Consider the following 21,861-nt stretch of genomic DNA (forward strand, 5'->3'; position numbering starts at 1 on the left):
CTTCCAAACCAAGCCTGCTGACTCCAAAACCAATATTCTTTCCTAGCTTCAATTCTGGCCAATAGAATTAAGGAAAATGTGAACAGTGTGAAGGAAAATAAGCTATTTTAAATCCATTATGTAAGTTTAATTTCTGATTCACTGATTGAAATGTCTGGTCTATAGGAAATGTGTGTGGCTAATGTAGATAAAGTGACTACTTTTCTCAGCATTAGATTATTTCGAGACAACAGCAACAAAAAAAGGTGCCAATCTATAAAAGTTTTTAAAACGTACTGCAATTTTAACTATTAAAGATTGTCAAATAATATATTATCCATATGTATAATAAATCACCTGGATTTTTATTTGGGAATTTTCATAAAGTAACTTAAAAAAAATCATTAAGATAATAAGAAAAGCTGAGCTTGGTAGAAACAGCACCCCAGCCCTGCAGATACTTCTACCTCAGCAGTCATTCTGGACTTTTAATAAAGTAAGTTTCCAACCTCAAAAACAGAGCTTTAGAAAGCATTATGAAAACTCTCCCTGAGAACATTAATGTGCCAGCAAAACCACTTGACAGTGTTTTTCAGTAGTAAATCTTTGGAGTCATAATCCCATGAATGAGCACTTTATTAAAGACCTCAAGTTTTTTACTGCCCATATTTTTTTAATAATTTGTATTATTTTGGCAGGAACTTGATCCCAATGTGAATGTGTTTCACAAGTCTGAACAATGTTGCATCATCAGTCATTTACAAGTAAAGACACATATAAGAAGAGGAATAAGTGCTGTATTTTTAATGTGCTCTTGCAATACACTGTCATTTCCTACTGCTCATCTCCAGAAAAGTCTGAGAGTCTTAAACTTCACTAAGAAAGTTTACTTATAGGTAGAATATTGAAAGTGTAATTTTCAAATAATTTTATGTATATGTTAAGACAAAGCAAATGAGTAAATATTATTGTTAGGATCCAAAAGATACTAATATAAAGTTAAAAGATATTAATTTATTAATAAATTAATTAATTTTAAATTAATTTTAAATTAATTAATTTTAATTAAAAGTAATATTCTAATTAACTCTAGAATATTACTTTTAATTAAAAATACCAGTATTAATTTATTACTAAAAAAAGTATTTCTAGCTCTGTCCACTGAAAGCAATGACACCCCAATAGCAATGAGCACACCTAAAGCCTGAATCTTGGTTTCTAAGCACCATTCCCCAGTAAAAGGAGCCAAAGCTCCATAGAGAATAGGTTGCTTTTAGTTCTGTGGTCTGAAAATTGAGCCTAAGATATCATCTTCTGTCAAAAGGCAAGGAAGCATTGAAAGACTAAAGGAGTCAGGTTATAAGGTCACAGAGACCATCTTGTAGGGACTCGTCCTGGCCAAACATGGAGGATTGGAAAGCCAAAAGGAGAATAATTGATTATAACATATTAAGTATCAATAAATAAAAATCCATGTGTCCATAGAATTGAAAATAAAAGGTAAGAAAACAAAAAGCTTTTCTTTATGTAAGAATGTCAACTAATAAGTAGAAGGAAAGATGAAATTCGAATATTACCACTTTGCCACCCCTGATGTAAGTTAATACAGAAAAGAATCAATGGATGATGACATCACTAGGTCAACTTGATGCGGAACAGAAATAACCTGCCAATGATCACCCCACAGATACCTTACTTAACTGCAGGAAAAAAAAAATGTACCTTTACACTAAATATATGGGCAATCAAACTTAGTTTCAGCAACAATGGAAAAAATCTAACACTATCTGCTTCTAATGCAATGCAATATGAAGTATACAACTTTAGCTTTGAAATATTCTTGCCAAAAAGGTTTAACCTGGGGATTTCCCTGGTGGCGCAGTGGTTAAGAATCCGCCTGCCAATGCAGGGGACAGACGTTCAATCCCTGGTCCAGGAAGATCCCACATGCTGCAGAGCAACTAAGCCCGTGCGCCACAACTACTGAGCCTGTGCTCTAGAGCCCACAAGCCACAACTACTGAGTCCACATGCCACAACTACTGAAGCCCGTGTGCCTAGAGCCCGTGCTCCACAACAAGAGAAGCCACCACAATGAGAAGCCCACTCACCACAACAAAGAGTAGCCCCTGCTCACCACAGCTAGAGAAAGCCCATGTGCAGCAACAAAGGCCCAACGCAGCCAAAAATTAATTAATTCATTAATTTTTTGTGAAAAAAGGTTTAACCTGAATCCAATACAGTCCCTAGATCCAACTTTAAGTGTACAGGGCATAGATAAGCAAGTTAAATAACATCTTGAAGAAACAATCAATCAGACCACTGCTCTGTACTCTGTACAAGTCAATAATATTTTTTGAAAAACTATAAAAGGTTAAACATAACAAATAAATGCAATGAATGAACCTAGACTGAGCCCCAATTTGGGAAAGAAAACAGCTATAAAAGACATTCTTGTAGAAAATGATGAAATTTGAATGTCAATATTCGATGGTTATTGATTATCTATTGCTGTGTAACAAATTAGCCCAAATTTAGTGGCTTAACACAACAAACATTTATTATCTCACAGCACTATGGACCAAAAATCTGGGACTGACTTAGCTGGGTGTTTCTTGCTCAAGGTCTCTCAGAAGGTTATAGTCAAGCTGTTGACCAGGGCTACTGTCATCTCAAGATCATCTGAAGGAGGATCCACTTCCAAGCTCACTCACATGGTAGCTGATAGGCCTCGGTTCCTGGGCACCTGGGCCATGCAGCTGGCTACCTGAGTGCCCCACCACATGACAGCTGGTGTTCCTCAAAAGCAATGATGCAAGGGAATTCAAGAGAGTGTATCTAAGACAAAAGCCACAGTGTTTTCATAACCCAACCTCATAAGTGAGATCCCACCACTTCTGACATATTCCGCTCACTGGAAGTGAGCCAATTCATCCAGCCCACAAGGGGAGGGGGATTAAATTCCACCTCTTAAGGAGTACAAAAAACTTGTGGGTCTGATAACCTCCAAGGATGATATTGTGGCATTATTGTTGACTTTTAGATGTGATAATGATATTGTGATTATGTACAGTAATGTCCGTATTCTTAGAATATATATGCTGCTGTAGTCAGAAACAATACATACGATGTCTAAACCTATTTTGTGTGTGTGTGTGTGTGTGTGTGTGTGTATACAAAGTAATAAAGCAAATACAGCAAAATGCTAACAACTGTTGCATTTGGGTGGGTAATAAATGGATGTTCATTGTATTCCTTTCTATACATGTTTGAAATTTTTTGTAAGAAAAATTTGAAGAAAAATAATTGAGTTATTTGAATTGTGTCCCTTCAAAATTCGTATGTTGAAGCCCTAGCATCCAACGTGATGGTGTCTGGAGATGGGACCATTGAGAGGTAATTACATTTAGATGAGGTCACTAAATGTAATTACCTCCCAGCCTCCAGAACTATGAGAAATAAATGTCTGTTTTTTAAGCCACCCAGTGTATGGCATTTTATTATGATAGCCGAAGGAGACTAAGACAAGGTGCTCAAATGATTGAAGTGACTTGATAACAGTGATAAAATTTTTACTCATTTCACAAAGTTAATGTGACAGAAGAAGAAATCCAGTGGTAAGAAGGGCTTTTGATACAGAGAAATGGGGGGAAATAGAAATTATTATCATTACTGTGGATCACTTTCATATTCCAACTTCCCATCTCACCTCAGCTTGGCAGTGAGGTCACTGTAGACCTGGAAGACCTAAGAGATGATCCCACAAAGATGGCTCCTTCTACTGTATCCCGCCAACTCCAGAACCCCCGTCACAGCCTGTGGGACACCACTGAACCCTCACCCTTCATGAAGCCTCTCTTTTTCAGCATTAGTCATTCCTTAATTTTAAACTCCATCTCCTTTACTCTTCAGTGTTCTCCTATGTATTTTATTAACTGATTGCACTAGCTCACTTTTGCTTTTGGAAATTAATTGTTATTATTAATCCCATAATTAGTTTCCTTGACACAAAATTTTAAAAATATAATTAAAGGATTATATAGTGTTAAAAAAAATACAGTATTAATTCCCATGCTCAAACAGGCTCCAGCTAGTTTAAAAGGTAAAGCAATTCATTGGATAAATAGAAGTTTGGAATTAAGAGTCACTTCCCTTTGGCAATATCTCTCAAAATTACAAACCCCATATCCTTTGACCCAGCAAGTCTACTTCTAGGATTTTTGTCTTGCTGATATAGTCTCACATATGAGAACTGATAGATTATTCATAGCAGCCTTGTGTATAATAGTGTGCAGTGTCTTACCAATTTTTTTAAAAGTAAATAAAAAGAAAAACATAGAGGTGCAGAGTATGTTGCCATTTGTGTTAAAAATAAATAAAAAGAATATGCATATATATATATGTAGAATATTTCTAGAAAGGTATATAAGAAATTGTTAACAGGTTGCCTCTAGAGAGACCAACTGGGTGGCTGGGGGGAAGGGATTGGGGGATAACTTCTCATCACATTCCCCTGTGTCCATTTAGAATTTTGTGTCTTGTGAACGCATTACCTATTTGTTCAAAAATTAATTTAAAAATTTTGTAATCCTTACAGTTTAACCAAATAAGACGTATTAGCTACAAACTTTTTACTTTGAAGTGTTTTGTATTTCTTTTTTTCTAATTAGAAAAAAACTGTATCCAGTGGCCAGATCAGGTCACTGACACCCATGGAGCCCCAGCCCTCCTGCTGAGAGGAGCCTTTGAAATTGCAGTCAATAACACTAGTGTGCTCATCCACAGCTGGTTTTCAATTTCTGCTTCATAAACACGCTCCACATACTGTACCTGGTTCAGCTTGTCTTTCTCTTCAACGCAGGAGGCAGCTTTTTGCTGCTCTCTGTTTACTTCTGAAGCCAGCCTCGTGATTGTTTCTCCGCTAGCTTTTGCCTCCATCTCATGGACATTTTTAGTCTCTTCAAGAGTAACAATTTGTCCTTTCACGAATGCGTTTTCCTTGCACAGCTCTCCAAGCTGAAGAGAAAGCAATTACAGCTGTCCCGTAAAAATTAATAATTTCATACCACTCTAAGCAATTCTGATCTATAAACCCCAATGATCGCATTATCACATGAAAACAGGAAGAGAGCTATCCCTCCATCCACTCAAAAGATAACTTTTTCAAAGGCAGCCTCTAAATGCTCTTGTTATGTGCAGACCCAGTGGTCAAATTAAAATTAATCAAAAGGTAGCTACAAGGCAACAATGATGAGAGTTCAGCCAAAAGCTCCCAGAAGAACAAGCATCAGCAAGCCCCTGGCTGCTAAATACTCAAGGGCCGGTGATGTTTCTACAGTTACAGCAGGCAAGGAAGCAAGGGCGTTCTATTCAGCCCACATCCACTGGCACCAACTGCCTGCAAGGTGTTACCTGGCACAGGGTGGGGACATACAGAGAAGAAAGCAGGACTCTTTTTTTTTTTAATTAATTAATTAATTAATTAATTAATATATTTTTGGCTGTGTTGGGTCTTCGTTTCTGTGCGAGGGCTTTCTCTAGCTGCGGCAAGCGGGGGCCACTCTTCATCGCGGTGCGCGGGCCCCTCACTGTCGTGGCCTCTCTTGTTGCGGAGCACGGGCTCCAGACACGCAGGCTCAGTAGCTGTGGCTCACGGGCCTAGTTGCTCCATGGCATGTGGGAATCTTCCCAGACCAGGGCTCGAACCCGTGTCCCCTGCATTGGCAGGCAGATTCTCAACCAGTGCGCCACCAGGGAAGCCCAGGACTCTCTTTTTTAAAAAAAGAAAATCCTTCTTATTAATATAAGCATAGAAAAATCCTGAATAACATGCTCAAACAATGTATTCGAGTGGTTAGCTGGGAGAATAAGACTTGTATGATTTACAAGGAGGGAAAATAAAACCAACCAGGCTCCTTGGCCCCAGGGAAACAGCCACGAAGACAGCTCAAGGATGCCTGTAGAAAGACCTGAAACCCCTCATGACAGGGTCAGCATTTGTGTTAGGACAATCAGGGGAAGTGACGTATCTTTTAGCCTCAGCAATTTGCCAACATGGTGCCGTGCTCCTGACTCAGTGCCCTTCCCTCTCTCTTGAACACTTTTCCTCATATTTGTATGCTTCCTCTCCAACATCCTTTCAAAGTCCCCATCTCAGAGGGGCACTCCTCGGCCAGTCTACCTAAAGTAGCATCCCATGCCTCTAGCCTGCTTCACTCTCTTTCCCCATATCCTGATTTGTTTTTCTTCTTTGCACCTTTTACTACATGGGATAATACTGGATATTTGTTTATTTCCTCAGCATCTTTAACCACAACAATGGAAGCTCTAGGAGGGCACAGACTCAGTCTTGTCTCATTCACTGCTGTATCCCAGCACCCAGAACAGTGTCTAGCATCCTGTAATCACTCACTAAATGTATGGGAAATGGATGAATGAATGTCAAATAAGGAATCCCTTCTTTTCTACTGTTTCCTTAGAGTGTGTGTGTACATGCGGTTATAAGGGCAATAAAAGTAAGGGAATGGCTTTGAAGTTGCAGTGGTTTTGTTCACCTTCTCAGGGGAACACCTAGCGAGTGTTCAAGACAGTAGCCTTTTTGCTCTTGGCCAGTGAGATTTTTGGGTTTTTTTTTTTTTTAAGACAGGGACCTCCTCAGGTGATTGGGATGCCAAAACTCTAGGGTCCCAGTACCCGTTTAAAATATAGGTTATATCATCATTCAGGTATGGTGAGGCCAACGGATCAGGAGACACTGAAACTGTGTTGCTCACAGTTTCTGAGAGGAAGGGCCACACCATGCCACACAGGGCCACCCAGGGAGCACCAGGGCTGGTCAGGAGACAGAGGGAGCCAGGAGAAAACATGTTTTCCACAGGAAGGAATGGGTGAGGCAGGGTAAGCAAGCTTAGAATTGCCTAGTTTGCGTAATTTCAGTGGGTTCTGGAGTGTAGGCGCCACCTCTAGTTGTCTGGCACCTGACCCTGGGGTGATTAGTTGGATAGTGGCCCAGAGTATAAAAGCCTGATAGAAGAAGTGGCTGGGGTGTGGGCTCTGTATTGGTTGTTGGTTTGCATATGAAAGCTGTGCACCCAGGAGAGTCATTTACTAGGAATTGGCTAATCCTGGGACCCAGTCTTTCCTGGGTCAGCAAGGCCCCAGATGTCAAAGCATTCGAAGCACAGAATATAAAAAGGCAAGATTAATACAGTATTAACACCCAGATTAGCACCTGGAGATTGTCTCTGATGAGGGAAAGGGTGCCGGAAAGAAGAAGCTTCTTAATTTCCTTTTCTTTTCCCCACCACTTGGCTTTAAAGATAACCCCCCAAACTACAATGTGAAGTGGACTTTTCCTGCCAGGCTCCCGGTCACATGTTAGCAACAGGGAAGAGGAGGAGCTGAATCCAGCACCTTGAGGGTATCAGACAGACCCCAGGCCTGAGCAACCAAAACCCATGAGTGAGGTGGAACTTCCTGAAGCAAAATGTTATCATTTTGCAGCTTTCACAGAGTTCATGTGGGACGCTTACTAATAACCCACTGAGGGGAGGCCTTTAAGAATGGCTGCATCGGGCTTCCCTGGTGGCACAGTGGTTGGGAATCTGCCTGCCAATGCAGGGGACACGGGTTTGAGCCCTGGTCTGGGAAGATCCCACATGCCGCGGAGCAACTAGGCCCGTGAGCCACAACTACTGAGCCTGAGCGTCTGGAGCCTGTGCTCCGCAACAAGAGAGGCCGCAATAGTGAGAGGCCCGTGCACCGCAATGAAGAGTGGCCCCCGCTTGCCGCAACTAGAGAAAGCCCTCGCACAGAAACGAAGACCCAACACAGCCAAAAATTAATTAATTAATTAACTAATTTTAAAAAATAAATAAATACGGGAGTCCATGTATTTAAAAAAAAAAAAAAAAAAGAATGGCTGCATCCCCAGTGGTCATTGCAGTGCTGTTTACAATAGCCAAGACATGGAAGCAACCTAAATGTCCATCAACAGATGAATGGATAAAGAAGATGTGGTACATATACACAATGGAATATTACTCAGCCACAGAAAAGAATGAAATAATGCCATTTGCAGCAACATGGATGGACTTAGAGATTATGATACTAAGTGACGTAAGCCAGACAGAGAAAGAAAAATATCATATGCTATCGCTTATATGTGGAATCTAAAAAAAAATTATCCAAATGAACTTATGTACAAAATAGAAATAGACCCACAGACATAGAGAACAAACTTATGGTAACCAAAGGGGGAAGGGGGGGGAGGGATAACTTAGGAGTTTGAGGCTAACATATACACGCTACTATATATAAAATAGACAACCAACAAGAACCTACTTTATAGCACAGGGAACTATACTCAATAATTTATAATAACTTATAAGGGAAAAGAATCTGAAAAAGAATATATATATAATACATATATATATATATATTACTGAATCATATGTATATGAATCACTTTGCTGTACACCTGAAACTAACACAACATTGTAAATCAACTATACGTCCATTTAAATAAATAAATAAAATTTTTTTTAAAAAAAAGAATGGCTGCATGGAAATCTATCAGGAAGCAAGGATACGAAAGGTTTATAAATGAGCAAAGATATGGTGTCCATTCAAATACCTTCAGGCTCTCTAATGAATCACTACAGTCCAGGTAGTGATATAATTAATTTCCATCTCAGTGGCAACCTACCATTAAAGTAGGATTTTTATTTATTTGGCTTTAGTGTAAAATTAAAAAGTACTTTAGAGATAATCTTAACCTTATGCTCAAAAAGTATCCCAAAAATGACACACAGCTGGTTTTGGTTTTGGTTGTGTGTGTGTATGTGTTTCTGTCTGTAACTAAAACAAACAAACAAAAATCTTCCTAAAACAAATCATTAAAATGAATAATTAGTTGTATTTGACAACCTAAATACATTTTAGACAAAACAGTCAATCCCTTCTGGAGAATAATTAATCTCAAATAATGCTAGAAAGGATCTTGGAATTGAGTCTCAGAGAGGTGATATGGTTTTTCCCAGGTCACGCAGTCAATTAATACTGTACTAGGGCTCCTGTCCTGTTCTCCTGCACCCCCAGACTCAACTACAGCTCTTCCTTTATGGCACACTTCAGAATGACCACTAAATGTATAGTCTTTTTAATCTTCATACAAATACCTTTAGAATTAAATCTTCATCTGATGCCTTTTCATTCTTTTTCCCTGGATCTAGGCAGTCATGAAGTTGAGTCAGAAATTCCTCATGTTTCCTGCAATTCTGTGAGACTTGATCCTTATTCTCCTCGTTTTCCTTTAAACATTTTCTGTTGGGCGAATAACAAATAAGTCAAGTTTTAACACCAAAGAAGATAACATTCGTCAAAGTTCAGAACTCAAGCTCTCTGTCGGGAAGTAACCAATAATCATTTCAACACAACACAGTTTCCCAGACACAGAGCACGATATCGTTTTGCAAGCCCAGTAAAAGAGGGAGAAAAGTGGAAACAACTCTGGGGCACGTACACTTTGCAGAAATGTAGGGAGATCTTTACGGCATCTTAGCAAGGGAGACAAATTATCTGCCTCCTGTTCCTGACATTTTAGGATCTGCAAAAGTGGAAGGTGGTTCTCTAGATCACACATGGATCCACGCAGCTGTGAGTCTCTGTTGTGGCTTCATGGGGAAGAAAGAGAGTGATGCTACATTGGGTCTAGAGACCATGCTTTGGTCACTACACAATGATCCATAAGGGTTACTTAGAGCTTTCCCTGGCTCATGGCCAAGCATAACTATAATAAAAAATACATCAGTGGGGACGAGGCAAGATGGCGGAAGAGTAAGACGCGGAGATCACCTTCCTTCCCACAGATACAGTAGAAATACATCTACACGTGGAACTGCTCCTACAGAACACCCACTGAATGCTGGTAGAAGACGTCAGACCTCCCAAAAGGCAAGAAAATCCCCACGTACTTGGGTAGGGCAAAAGAAAAAAAGAAACAACAGAGACAAAAGAATAGGGACGGGACCTGCACCAGTGGGAGGGAGCCGTGAAGGAGGAAAGGTTTCCACACACTAGATGCCCCTTTGCGGGCGGAGACTGCGGGTGGCGGAGGGGGAAGCTTCGGAGCCACGGAGGAGAGCACAGCCACAGGGGTGCGGAGGGCAAAGCGGAGAGATTCCCGCACGGAGGTTCGGCGCCGAGCAGCACTCACCAGCCCGAGAGGCTTGTCTGCTCAGCCGCCGGGGCGGGCGGGGGCTGAGAGCTGAGGCTCTGGCTTCGGTGCTAGCCGGGAGGGAGCCCGGGAAAAAGTCTGCAGCTGCCGAAGAGGCACTAGACTTTTTCTTGCCTCTTTGTTTCGCGGTGCTCGAGGAGAGGGGATTCAGAGCACCGCCTAAACAAATTCCAGAGACGGGCGTGAGCTGCGGCTATCAGCACGGACCCCAGAGACGGGCAGGAGACGCTAGGGCTGCTGCTGCCGCCACCAAGAAGCCTGTGTGCGAGCACAGGTCACTCTCCACACCGCCCCTCCTGGGAGCCGGTGCAGCCCGCCACTGCCAGGGTCCCGTGATCCGGGGACAACTTCCCCGGGAGAACGCACAGCGCGCCTCAGGCTGCTGCAACGTCATGCCAGCCTCTGACGCCGCAGGCTCGCCCCGCCTCCTCTGTACCCCTCCCTCCCACCGCCTGAGTGAGCCAGAGCCCCCCGAAGCAGCTGCTCCTTTAACCCCGTCCTGTCTGGGCGGGGAACGGATGCCCTCAGGTGACCTACACGCAGAGGCGGGTCCAAATCCAAAGCTGAACCACGGGAGCTGTACGAACAAAGAAGAGAAAGGGAAATCTCTCCCAGCAGCCTCATAAGCAGCGGATTAAAGCTCTACAAACAACTTGATGTGCCTGCATCTGTTGAATACCTGAATAGACAACGAATCATCCCAAACTCAAGAGGTGGACTTTAGGAGCAGGATATATTAATTTTTCCCCTTTTTCTTTTTTTGTGAGTGTATATGTGTATGCTTCTGGGTGAGATTTTGTCTGTATAGCTTTGCTTTCACCATTAGTCCTAGGGTTAGGTCCGTCCGTTTTTTTGTTTTGTTTTGTTTTGTTTTGTTTTGTTCTTTTTTTAACTTAAAAAAATTTTTTTTCCTATTAAATGTTTTCTTAATAATTTTTTCCTTATTTCCTATTTTTAGAAATTAAAAAAATTTTTTAATAAGTTTTTTCATATTTTTTATTTTTAAAAATTAAAAATTTTTTTCTTAATAAATTTTTTCTTATTTTTATTATAAAAAATTAATAAATCTATTTTTAAAAATTAAAAAAAATTTTTTCTTAATAAATATATTCTTAATTTTTTTTCTTATTTTTTATTATAATAGTTTTATTTTATTTTATTTTATCCTCTTTCTTTCTTTCTATTTTTTTCTCCCTTTTATTCTGAGCCATGTGGATGAAAGGCTCTTGGTGCTCCAGCCAGGCATCAGGGCTGTGCCTCTGAGGTGGGAGAGCCAACTTCAGAACACTGGTCCACAAGAGACTTTCCAGCTCCACGTAATACCAAACGGCAAAAATCTCTCAGAGATCTCCATCTCAACATCAAGACCCAGCTTCATTCAACGACCAGCAAGCTACAGTGCTAGACACCCTATGCCAAACAACTAGCAAGACAGGAACACAGCCCCATCCATTAGCAGAGAGGCTGCCTAAAATCATAATAAGGCCACAGACACCCCAAAACACACCACCAGACGTGGACGTGCCCACCAGAAAGACGAGATCCAACCTCATCCACCAGAACACAGGCACTAGTCCCCTCCACCAGGAAGCCTACACAACCCACTGAACAAACCTTAGCCACTGGGGACAGATACCAAAAACAACGGGAACTACGAACCTGCAGCCTGTGAAAAGGAGACGCCAAACACAGTAAGATAAGCAAAATGAGAAGACAAAAAAACACACAGCAGGTGAAGGAGCAGGGTCAAAACACACCAGACCTAACAAATGAAGAGGAAATAGGCAGTCTACCTGAAAAAGAATTCAGAATAATGATAGTAAAGATGATCCAAAATCTTGGAAATAGAATAGACAAAATGCAAGAAACATTTAACAAGGACGTAGAAGAACTAAAGAGGAACCAAGCAACGATGAAAAACACAATAAATGAAATTAAAAATACTCTAGATGGGATCAATAGCAGAATAACTGAGGCAGAAGAACGGATAAGTGACCTGGAAGATAAAATAGTGGAAATAACTACTGCAGAGCAGAATAAAGAAAAAAGAACAAAAAGAACTGAGGACAGTCTCAGAGACCTCTGGGACAACATTAAACGCACCAACATTCGAATTATAGGGGTCCCAGAAGAAGAAGAGAAAAAGAAAGGGACTGAGAAGATATTTGAAGAGTTTATAGTTGAAAACTTCCCTAATATGGGAAAGGAAATAGTTAATCAAGTCCTGGAAGCACAGAGAGTCCCATACAGGATAAATCCAAGGAGAAACATGCCAAGACACATATTAATCAAACTATCAAAAATTAAATATAAAGAAAACATATTAAAAGCAGCAAGGGAAAAACAACAAATAACACACAAGGGAATCCCCATAAGGTTAACAGCTGACCTTTCAGCAGAAACTCTGCAAGCCAGAAGGGAGTGGCAGGATATACTTAAAGTGATGAAGGAGAAAAACCTACAACCAAGGTTACTCTACCCAGCAAGGATCTCATTCAGATTTGATGGAGAAATTAAAACCTTTACAGACAAGCAAAAGCTGAGAGAGTTCAGCACCACCAAACCAGCTTTACAACAAATGCTAAAGGAACTTCTCTAGGCAAGAAACACAAGAGAAGGAAAACACCTACAGTAACAAACCCAAAATATTTAAGAAAATGGGAATAAGAACATACATATTGATAATTACCTTAAATGTAAATGGATTAAATGCTCCCACCAAAAGACACAGACTGGCTGAATGGATACAAAAACAAGACCCATATATATGCTGTCTACAAGAGTCCCACTTCAGAACTAGAGACACATACAGACTGAAAGTGAGGGGATGGAAAAAGATATTCCATGCAAATGGAAATCAAAAGAAAGCTGGAGTAGCAATTCTCATATCAGACAAAATAGACTTTAAAATAAAGACTATCGCAAGAGACAAAGAAGGACACTATATAATGATCAAGGAATCGATCCAAGAGGAAGGTATAACAATTGTAAATATTTATTCACCCAACATAGGAGCACCTCAATACATAAGGCAAATACTAACAGCCAAAAAAGGGGAAATCGACAGTAACACAATCATAGTACAGGACTTTAACACACCACTTTCACCAATGGACAGATCATCCAAAATGAAAATAAATAAGGAAACACAAGCTTTAAATGATACATTAAACAAGATGGACTTAATTGATATTTATAGGACATTCCACCCAAAAACAACAGAATACACATTTTTCTCAAGTGCTCATGGAACATTCTCCAGGATAGATCATATCTTGGGTCACAAATCAAGCCTTGGTAAATTTAAGAAAATTGAAATCATATCAAGTATCTTTTCCGACCACAACGCTATGAGACTAGATATCAATTACAGGAAAAGATCTGTAAAAAATACAAACACATGGAGGCTACACAATACACTACTTAATAACGAAGTGATCACTGAAGAAATCAAAGGGGAAATCAAAAAATACCTAGAAACAAATGACAATGGAGACACGACGACCCAAAACCTATGGGATGCAGCAAAAGCAGTTCTAAGAGGGACGTTTATAGCAATACAAGCCTACATCAAGAAACAGGAAACATCTCGAATAAACAACCTAACCTTGCACCTAAAGCAATTAGAGAAAGAAGAGCAAAAAAACCCCAAAGCGAGCAGAAGGAAAGAAATCATAAAGATCAGATCAGAAATAAATGAAAAAGAAATGAAGGAAACAATAGCAAAAATCAATGAAACTAAAAGCTGGTTCTTCAAGAAGATAAACAAAATTGATAAACCATTAGCCAGACTCATCAAGAGAAAAAGGGAGAAGACTCAAATCAATAGAATTAGAAATGAAAAAGGAGAAGTAACCACTGACACTGCAGAAATACAAACGATCATGAGAGATTACTACAAGCAACTCTATGCCAATAAAATGGACAACCTGGAAGAAATGGACAGATTCTTAGAAATGCACAACCTGCCGAGACTGAACCAGGAAGAAATAGAAAATATGAACAGACCAATCACAAGCACTGAAATTGAAACTGTGATTAAAAATCTTCCAACAAACAATAGCCCAGGACCAGATGGCTTCAAAGGCGAATTCTATCAAACATTTAGAGAAGAGCTAACACCTATCCTTCTCAAACTCTTCCAAAATATTGCAGAGGGAGGAACACTCCCCAACTCATTCTACGAGGCCACCATCACCCTGATACCAAAACCAGACAAAGATGTCACAAAGAAAGAAAACTACAGGCCAATATCACTGATGAACATAGATGCAAAAATCCTCAACAAAATACTAGCAAACAGAATCCAACAGCATATTAAAAGGATTATACACCATGATCAAGTGGGGTTTATTCCAGGAATGCAAGGATTCTTCAATATACGCAAATCAATCAACGTGATACATCATATTAACAAATTGAAGGAGAAAAACCATATGATCATCTCAATAGTTGCAGAGAAAGCTTTCGACAAAATTCAACACCCATTTATGATAAAAGCCCTGCAGAAAGTAGGCATAGAGGGAACTTTCCTCAACATAATAAAGGCCATATATGGCAAACCCATAGCCAACATTGTCCTCAATGGTGAAAAACTGAAACCATTTCCACTAAGATCCGGAACAAGACAAGGTTGCCCACTCTCACCACTATTATTCAACATAGTTTTGGAAGTGTTAGCCACAGCAATCAAAGAAGACAAAGAAATAAAAGGAATCCAAATCGGAAAAGAAGAAGTAAAGCTGTCACTGTTTGCAGGTGACATGATACTATACATAGAGAATCCTAAAGATGCTACCAGAAAACTACTACAGCTAATCAATGAATTTGGTAAAGTAGCAGGATACAAAATTAATGCACAGAAATCTCTTGCATTCCTATACACTAATGATGAAAAATCTGAAAGTGAAATTAAGAAAACACTCCCATTTACCATTGCAACAAAAAGAATAAAATATCTAGGAATAAACCTACCTAAGGAGACAAAAGACCTGTATGCAGAAAATTATAGGACACTGATGAAAGAAATTAAAGATGATACAAATAGATGGAGAGAAATACCATGTTCTTGGATTGGAAGAATCAACATTGTGAAAATGACTCTACTACCCAAAGCAATCTACAGATTCAATGCAATCCCTATCAAACTACCACTGGCATTTTTCACAGAACTAGAACAAAAACTTTCACAATTTGTATGGAGACACAAAAGACCCTGAATAGCCAAAGCAATCTTGAGAACGAAAAATGGAGCTGGAGGAATCAGGCTCCCTGACTTCAGACTATATTACAAAGCTACAGTAATCAAGACAGTTTGGTACTGGCACAAAAACAGAAATATAGATCAATGGAACAGGATAGAAAGCCCAGAGATAAACCCACACACATATGGTCACCTTATCTTTGATAAAGGAGGCAAGCATATACAGTGGAGAAAAGACAGCCTCTTCAATAAGTGGTGCTGGGAAAATTGGACAGGTACATGTAAAAGTATGAAATTAGAACACTCCCTGACACCATACACAAAAATAAACTCAAAATGGATTAAAGACCTAAGTGTAAGGCCAGACACTATCAAACTCTTAGAGGAAAACATAGGCAGAACACTCTATGACATAAATCACAGCAAGATCCTTTTTGACCCAGCCCCTAGAGAAATGGAAATAAAAACACAAATAAACAAATGGGACCTAATGAAACTTAAAAGCTTTTGCACAGCAAAGGAAACCATAAACAAGACCAAAAGACAACCCTCAGAATGGGAGAAAATATTTGCAAATGAAGCAACTGACAAAGGATTAATCTCCAAGATTTACAAGCAGCTCATGCAGCTCAATAACAAAAAAACAAACAACCCAATCCAAAAATGGGCAGAAGACCTAAATAGACATTTCTCCAAAGAAGATATACAGATGGCCAACAGACACATGAAAGAATGTTCAACATCATTAATCATTAGAGAAATGCAAATCAAAACTACAATGAGGTATCATCTCACACCGGTCAGAATGTCCATCATCAAAAAATCTAGAAACAATAAATGCTGGAGAGGGTGTGGAGAAAAGGGAACCCTCTTGCACTGTTGGTGGGAATGTAAATTGATACAGCCACTATGGAGAACAGTATGGAGGTTCCTTAAAAAACTAAAAATAGAACTACCATATGACCCAGAAATCCCACTACTGGGCATATACCCTGAGAAACCATAATTCAAAAAGAGTCATGTACCTGCTGTAAAATCGACCCCACTCTGAACTACGAAGATGGACCTATTTAGCTTTCATTGTTTGCTTCTAGAGCTGCTGTTCCTGATGACTCTATCATTTTTTTTTAATTGGGGTATAGTTGCTCTACAATGTTGTGTTAGTTTCTGCTGTACAGTGAGGTGAATCAGCTATGTGTATACATATATCCCCTTTTTTGGATTTCCTTCCTATTTTAGTCACCACAGAGCACTGAGTAGAGTTCTCTGTGCTATACAGCAGGTTCTCATTAGTTATCTACTTTATACATATTAGTGTATATATGTGATGATTCTATCATTGCTGGCATCTTTTAAGCAGGACTTGAGGCTGTCAGTGTGAATGCCTACATAGATATACATATTCTGTCTTAACATGGCTAAGCTTTTTGAGAGTTTTACTTTTTCTTTCAAGTAGTTTGGTTAAGTTGTATGGTGATTTTTTTAAATAAATGTATTTATTTTATTTAAAAAAATAAAAAATAAAAAAATAAAAAAAATAAAAAAAATAAAAAAAATAAAAAAAAAAAAAGAGTCATGTACCAAAATGTTCATTGCAGCTCTATTTACAATAGCCAGGACATGGAAGCAACCTAAGTGTCCATCATCGGATGAATGGATAAAGAAGATGTGGCACATATATACAATGGAATATTACTCAGCCGTAAAAAGAAATGAAATGGAGGTATTTGTAATGAGGTGGATGGAGTTAGAGTCTGTCATACAGAGTGAAGTAAGTCAGAAAGAGAAAAACAAATACAGTATGCTAACACATATATATGGAATCTAAGGGAAAAAAAAAAAAAAGGTCATGAAAAACCTAGTGGCAAGACGGGAATAAAGAAGACACAGACCTACTAGAGAATGGACTTGAGGATATGGGGAGGGGGAGGGGTGAGATGTGACATGGTGAGGGAGTGTCATGGACATGTATACACTACCAAATGTAAAATAGCTAGTGGGAAGCAGCCACATAGCACAGGGAGATCAGCTCGGTGCTTTGTGACCACCTGGAGGGGTGGGATGGGGAGGGTGGGAGGGAGGGAGATGCAAGAGGGAGGGGATATGGGAACATATGTATATGTATAACTGATTCACTTTGTTATAAAGCAGAAACTAACACACCATTGTAAAGCAATTATACTCCAATAAAGATGTTTAAAAAAAAAAAAAAAAAAATCAGAAGCAGGGGATGTGCCCACCCCTGGAAAAGAGAGGTGTTCAATCATCAGCAAAGATCACTATTAGTTTTTGCACATCCAGAATTTTTAAAGAGTATTGGAATGGGCCAATCAAGGAAAATCAGTCAATTTATGCTCTGCTGTGAATATTTTATTTCAAATCTCAGATAGGTTTGCTAAAATAGCACAGTCTATTTCTAATTCTTTAAATGTTAAAAACTAAGAGATCATAAAAAACAGACATATTTTAAAGGCAAATTAGGATCATTTCAATAATTTGGCATCATTTTTTAGTACCCTAGATAATAAACATGATTATTGCTTTCCCTTTTTACCATGTTGAGTGTTTACTGCAAATTCTTTCACGCTATTCAAAGATTAACAAAGCATGTAATTGCATATACTCAAAAGCATATCATATTTCTATTTAGAAAAAATGTATAACAATAAAAGACCAACATCAATATATCTCTAAGTTCTTACTTTCAGCGTATGAAAGGTAACATTTATTCAGTCTCTCTCACTCATTTAAGTCATAGTTAATGCTATGGCTCTGATTTATTTATGTATATGATTCTATACATTTAAGATTTCAGTCTTACTTCTCTGTTCCAGGAGTTTCTAAATTATTTCCACTTCTATTTGCATTTCACTTTGACCCAACAAAGTCCCAGGCATCTATCATAGAGACATAATCATATAAATGTGAAAATATGAATGCACATGGGTACTCACTGCATCTTGGTTTACAATAATTTTTTGAGTGGAACTAACCTAAGTGCCTAAAGGAGAGAGCAAAAAGAACTGGTTAAGTAAATTATGATATTAACAGGCAATGGAATATCACTGGCCATTAAAAATGATACAATGAAAGACTTTTTAAGTATTTACAACATATTATTCAGGAAAAATAGTTCACTACATGATGACATTTATGTATAACTGTCTGAAGATCTGTTCAACAAAATGTTAACTATAGCATTTCTGGAATCGTAAGGTTGTGAGTAATTTTAATTTTGGGGGGCACTTTATTATATCTTTTAAAACTTTCTTATAATGAATATATATCATTTTATTACTCATTTGTTTAATAAATATTTATTGGGCACTTACTATGCTACTTACTCTGCTTAAAGGTCCTAAAGATACGGCAGTAAACAAAACAGATAAACATCCTTGCCCTCATGGGGCTTACATTCTAGTTGGGAAGATGGACAATAATCAAAAAATAAATGTATGTAAAATGTATAGTATATTATAAAAGGGCTGGAGACAAAAACAATTAAGCAGGAAAGGGAGTAAGAAACATTTGGGAGGAGTGGGGTGAAATTTTAGATGTAGTCGCTAAGATCAAGTTAGTGGCAATGGGAAGTTGTCAAAACTTAGATTTATTTGGACGGCAGAGATAGATGATGATATTTACTGAAGGATCAAGGAAAGAGAAACAAGGACGATCCAAGATTTTGGCCCTGATCAACTAGAAGAATGGAATTATCATTAAACGAGATTAGGAAAAGCACAGGAGGATTTTGTGGAAACACCAGGAGGTATTTTGGACATGTTCCCTTTGAGATGCCTGTTGGATATCCGCATGGAGATGCCCAGTAAGTCGTAAGATATGTGGGTCTTGAGCGCTGGGAAGAGGTCTAGGCTAGATCTAGAAACTACATGCTCGTGGGGGGTCACAAGCATGTAGATCATACTTTAAGTCATGAGACTGGATGAGAGTGGATTTAGATAGAAAGGAGAAGAGAGTCAAGGACTGAGCCCTGGGGCACTCCAGTACTTGGAAGTCAAGGAGATGAGGAGGACAAAGCAAGAGACTGTGACAAAGCGGCTAGAAAGATAAGATCAAAAGTGGGCACGTGCAGTGTCCTGGAAGCTAAAACAAGAAAGTGGTTCAGGGAGAAAAGCCAACTGTTGGCTCATGTACTGGAAGGTCAAGTAAGATAGGACTGATCACTGAATTTGCAATGCGCGGTCACTGGTCACCTTAATGAGTGGCTTCAGTGGAGTAGATCTGAGAAAGGAGAGAAGTTGGTACAGTGAGTACGTATAAACACGTTCCAGCAGTTTGGCAGTACGTGGAAGGAGAGAAAGAGGACCGGAGCTGGAAGCACTGGGTTTTTGCTTTTATCTTTATAAGATGAAATAAGTAAAACAAGTATCAAGTATTTTATTAGTAAAGTGATTTAAGTTATTACACACAGAATTTTTAAAGTGTATCTTAAGAACAGGTAGCTCCTAATTTTATCTCAGTAATCACCTTTTGTCAGAACTAAGGGTAGAAAACCTAGATTTCCTGAGTTCTCTGCATAAACTGGCAATAAACCCTAATGAGGAGTGTTCAGGGGTGGTCTGGGGTGTTCTGGGTTTCCGGGGTATTTTTATAACTAGCTTCTGAATAAACCCTTCCCCCTGTGCACTTCCACCACCTCCACTTAAACCTCTACTTAGAGGAAATCTTCCAAATTGTATATATCTAAGAATTTGCAACCCTAATCAATAGGGCATAAACATGCTTAGGACAACGCCATGTTTGTTAAGATTCTTGGTGACATTTAGAAATGAGCTTGGAAAAAATTTTCAAGACTCCAAAGATACGTGAGGTCAATGAATTTTTTTTTCAAAAACGCAGGGGACACGGGTTCGAGCCCTAGTCCGGGACTAGACTCCACATGCCGCAAAGCAACTAAGCCCATGCACCACAACTACTGAGCCTGCACTCTAGAGCCCACGAGCCACAACTACTGAGCCTGCATGCCACAACTACTGAAGCCCGTGCGCCTAGAGCCCGAGCTCCGCAACAAGAGAAGCCACTGCAATGAGAAGCCCACGCACGGCAACGAAGAGTAGCCCCCCTCGCCGCAACTAGAGAAAGCCTGCACGCAGCAGCGAAGACCCAACGCAGCCAAAAATAAATTAATAAATTTATTTTTTAAAGTTTAAAAAAAAAAAAAGAAGTTAGTATTTTAACACTAGCTCCACTGAGAAGTATATTGAAATATCCTCACTGCAATTTCTCGTCCAGTTCTACAACTTCCTTCTTTAACTCCTGGTTCTCCTTGATTGCAGACTGAGCTGTGATTTTAATTCTAATTTTAGAAGCGGAGAGTGCCGCTGATTCTTCTTCTAGCTCCTGAGCTCTGTCTCTCAAAGAGGTGGGGAGAGACGATTTTCTGGCATTGTTTTCTCTGTAGTTCTCCATTTCAGCTTTCAACTCTTGACAGGAAACTTCTTTGGAAAGCATCTTGGATCGCAGTTCTCGAAGCTAACGTGGAAAAGAAGTAAAAAGAGGGAAAAGATGTCAATGGTATAAGTTGGAAGTACCTTGAAAAAACCCCAAAATCATAATTTAAAATGTCAATCTTTTATTCATGACTTCATCCGACTTTACTTTTTTTTTTCTTCCTATTTGTTTCCATATTACCAGCTGGGAAATCATGCCTAAATAGTGGACTTCAGGGCTTCCCTGGTGGCGCAGTGGTTGAGAATCTGCCTGCCAATGCAGGGGACACGGGTTTGAGCCCTGGTCTGGGAGGATCCCACATGCCGCGGAGCAACTAGGCCCGTGAGCCACAACTACTGAGCCTGCGCGTCTGGAGCCTGTGCTCCGCAACAAGAGAGGCCGCGATAGTGAGAAGCCCGCGCACCGCGATGAAGAGTGGCCCCCGCTTGCCGCAACTAGAGAAAGCCCTCGCACAGAAACGAGGGCCCAACACAGCCAAAAAAAAAAAAAAAATAGTGGACTTCATAGTCTGTCTTTTTCAAAAAACAATTGAGCAATGTCTTGTGGTAATTGAGTCTCACTCAAGAGACATGTGTGGTGTATTTTGCAAAAAGCAATAAAATATTTTGCAATGAGAATTCATTTTCTAAATCTGTATTACTGCTATTGCTGCTCACGATGAAACAAGGAAGCTGCAAGGTAGGCTAGTTGTAATCTCATGGCCATAGCTGTTTCCCAAGTCAATACAGACTATGCGATATATCACAGCATTTCACCCCCTGGCCTTCTGGACCCTTACCGTGGGTGATAAAGGAAAATAATACTCGGATTTCTGGAAAAAATATAGGAGAAAAGGAAAATCATTATAGGGTTTATACAAAGGAAACATTTTAACTTTTATGAATTCTGTGGCATTAAAATGCTGAGCACAGTATGTGCCTTATTAAGCTACCAGATCCACCCCCATTAGAAAACTTTATGAATGCATCTATTTT

The 21,861-nt window shown here is 39.4% G+C and overlaps 1 protein-coding gene across 1 annotated transcript in view; it reads right to left on the bottom strand.

The window, feature by feature from the left end:
- Positions 1 to 21,861, bottom strand: part of CCDC170 (coiled-coil domain containing 170) — a 102,476-nt gene that overhangs the window by 41,494 nt on the left and 39,121 nt on the right. The window contains exons 4-7 of the mRNA XM_059941885.1: positions 21,666 to 21,698; positions 20,652 to 20,908; positions 9,158 to 9,302; positions 4,809 to 4,994 (exon numbers count right to left, since the gene is read on the bottom strand). Of these exons, the coding sequence (XP_059797868.1) occupies positions 4,809 to 4,994; positions 9,158 to 9,302; positions 20,652 to 20,887 (567 nt within the window). The 5' untranslated portion in view covers positions 20,888 to 20,908; positions 21,666 to 21,698. The remainder of the gene's footprint in view (positions 1 to 4,808; positions 4,995 to 9,157; positions 9,303 to 20,651; positions 20,909 to 21,665; positions 21,699 to 21,861) is intronic.

Source organism: Balaenoptera ricei, chromosome 12, assembly GCF_028023285.1.
Source record: "Balaenoptera ricei isolate mBalRic1 chromosome 12, mBalRic1.hap2, whole genome shotgun sequence".
NCBI classification, from domain to species: Eukaryota; Metazoa; Chordata; class Mammalia; order Artiodactyla; family Balaenopteridae; genus Balaenoptera; species Balaenoptera ricei.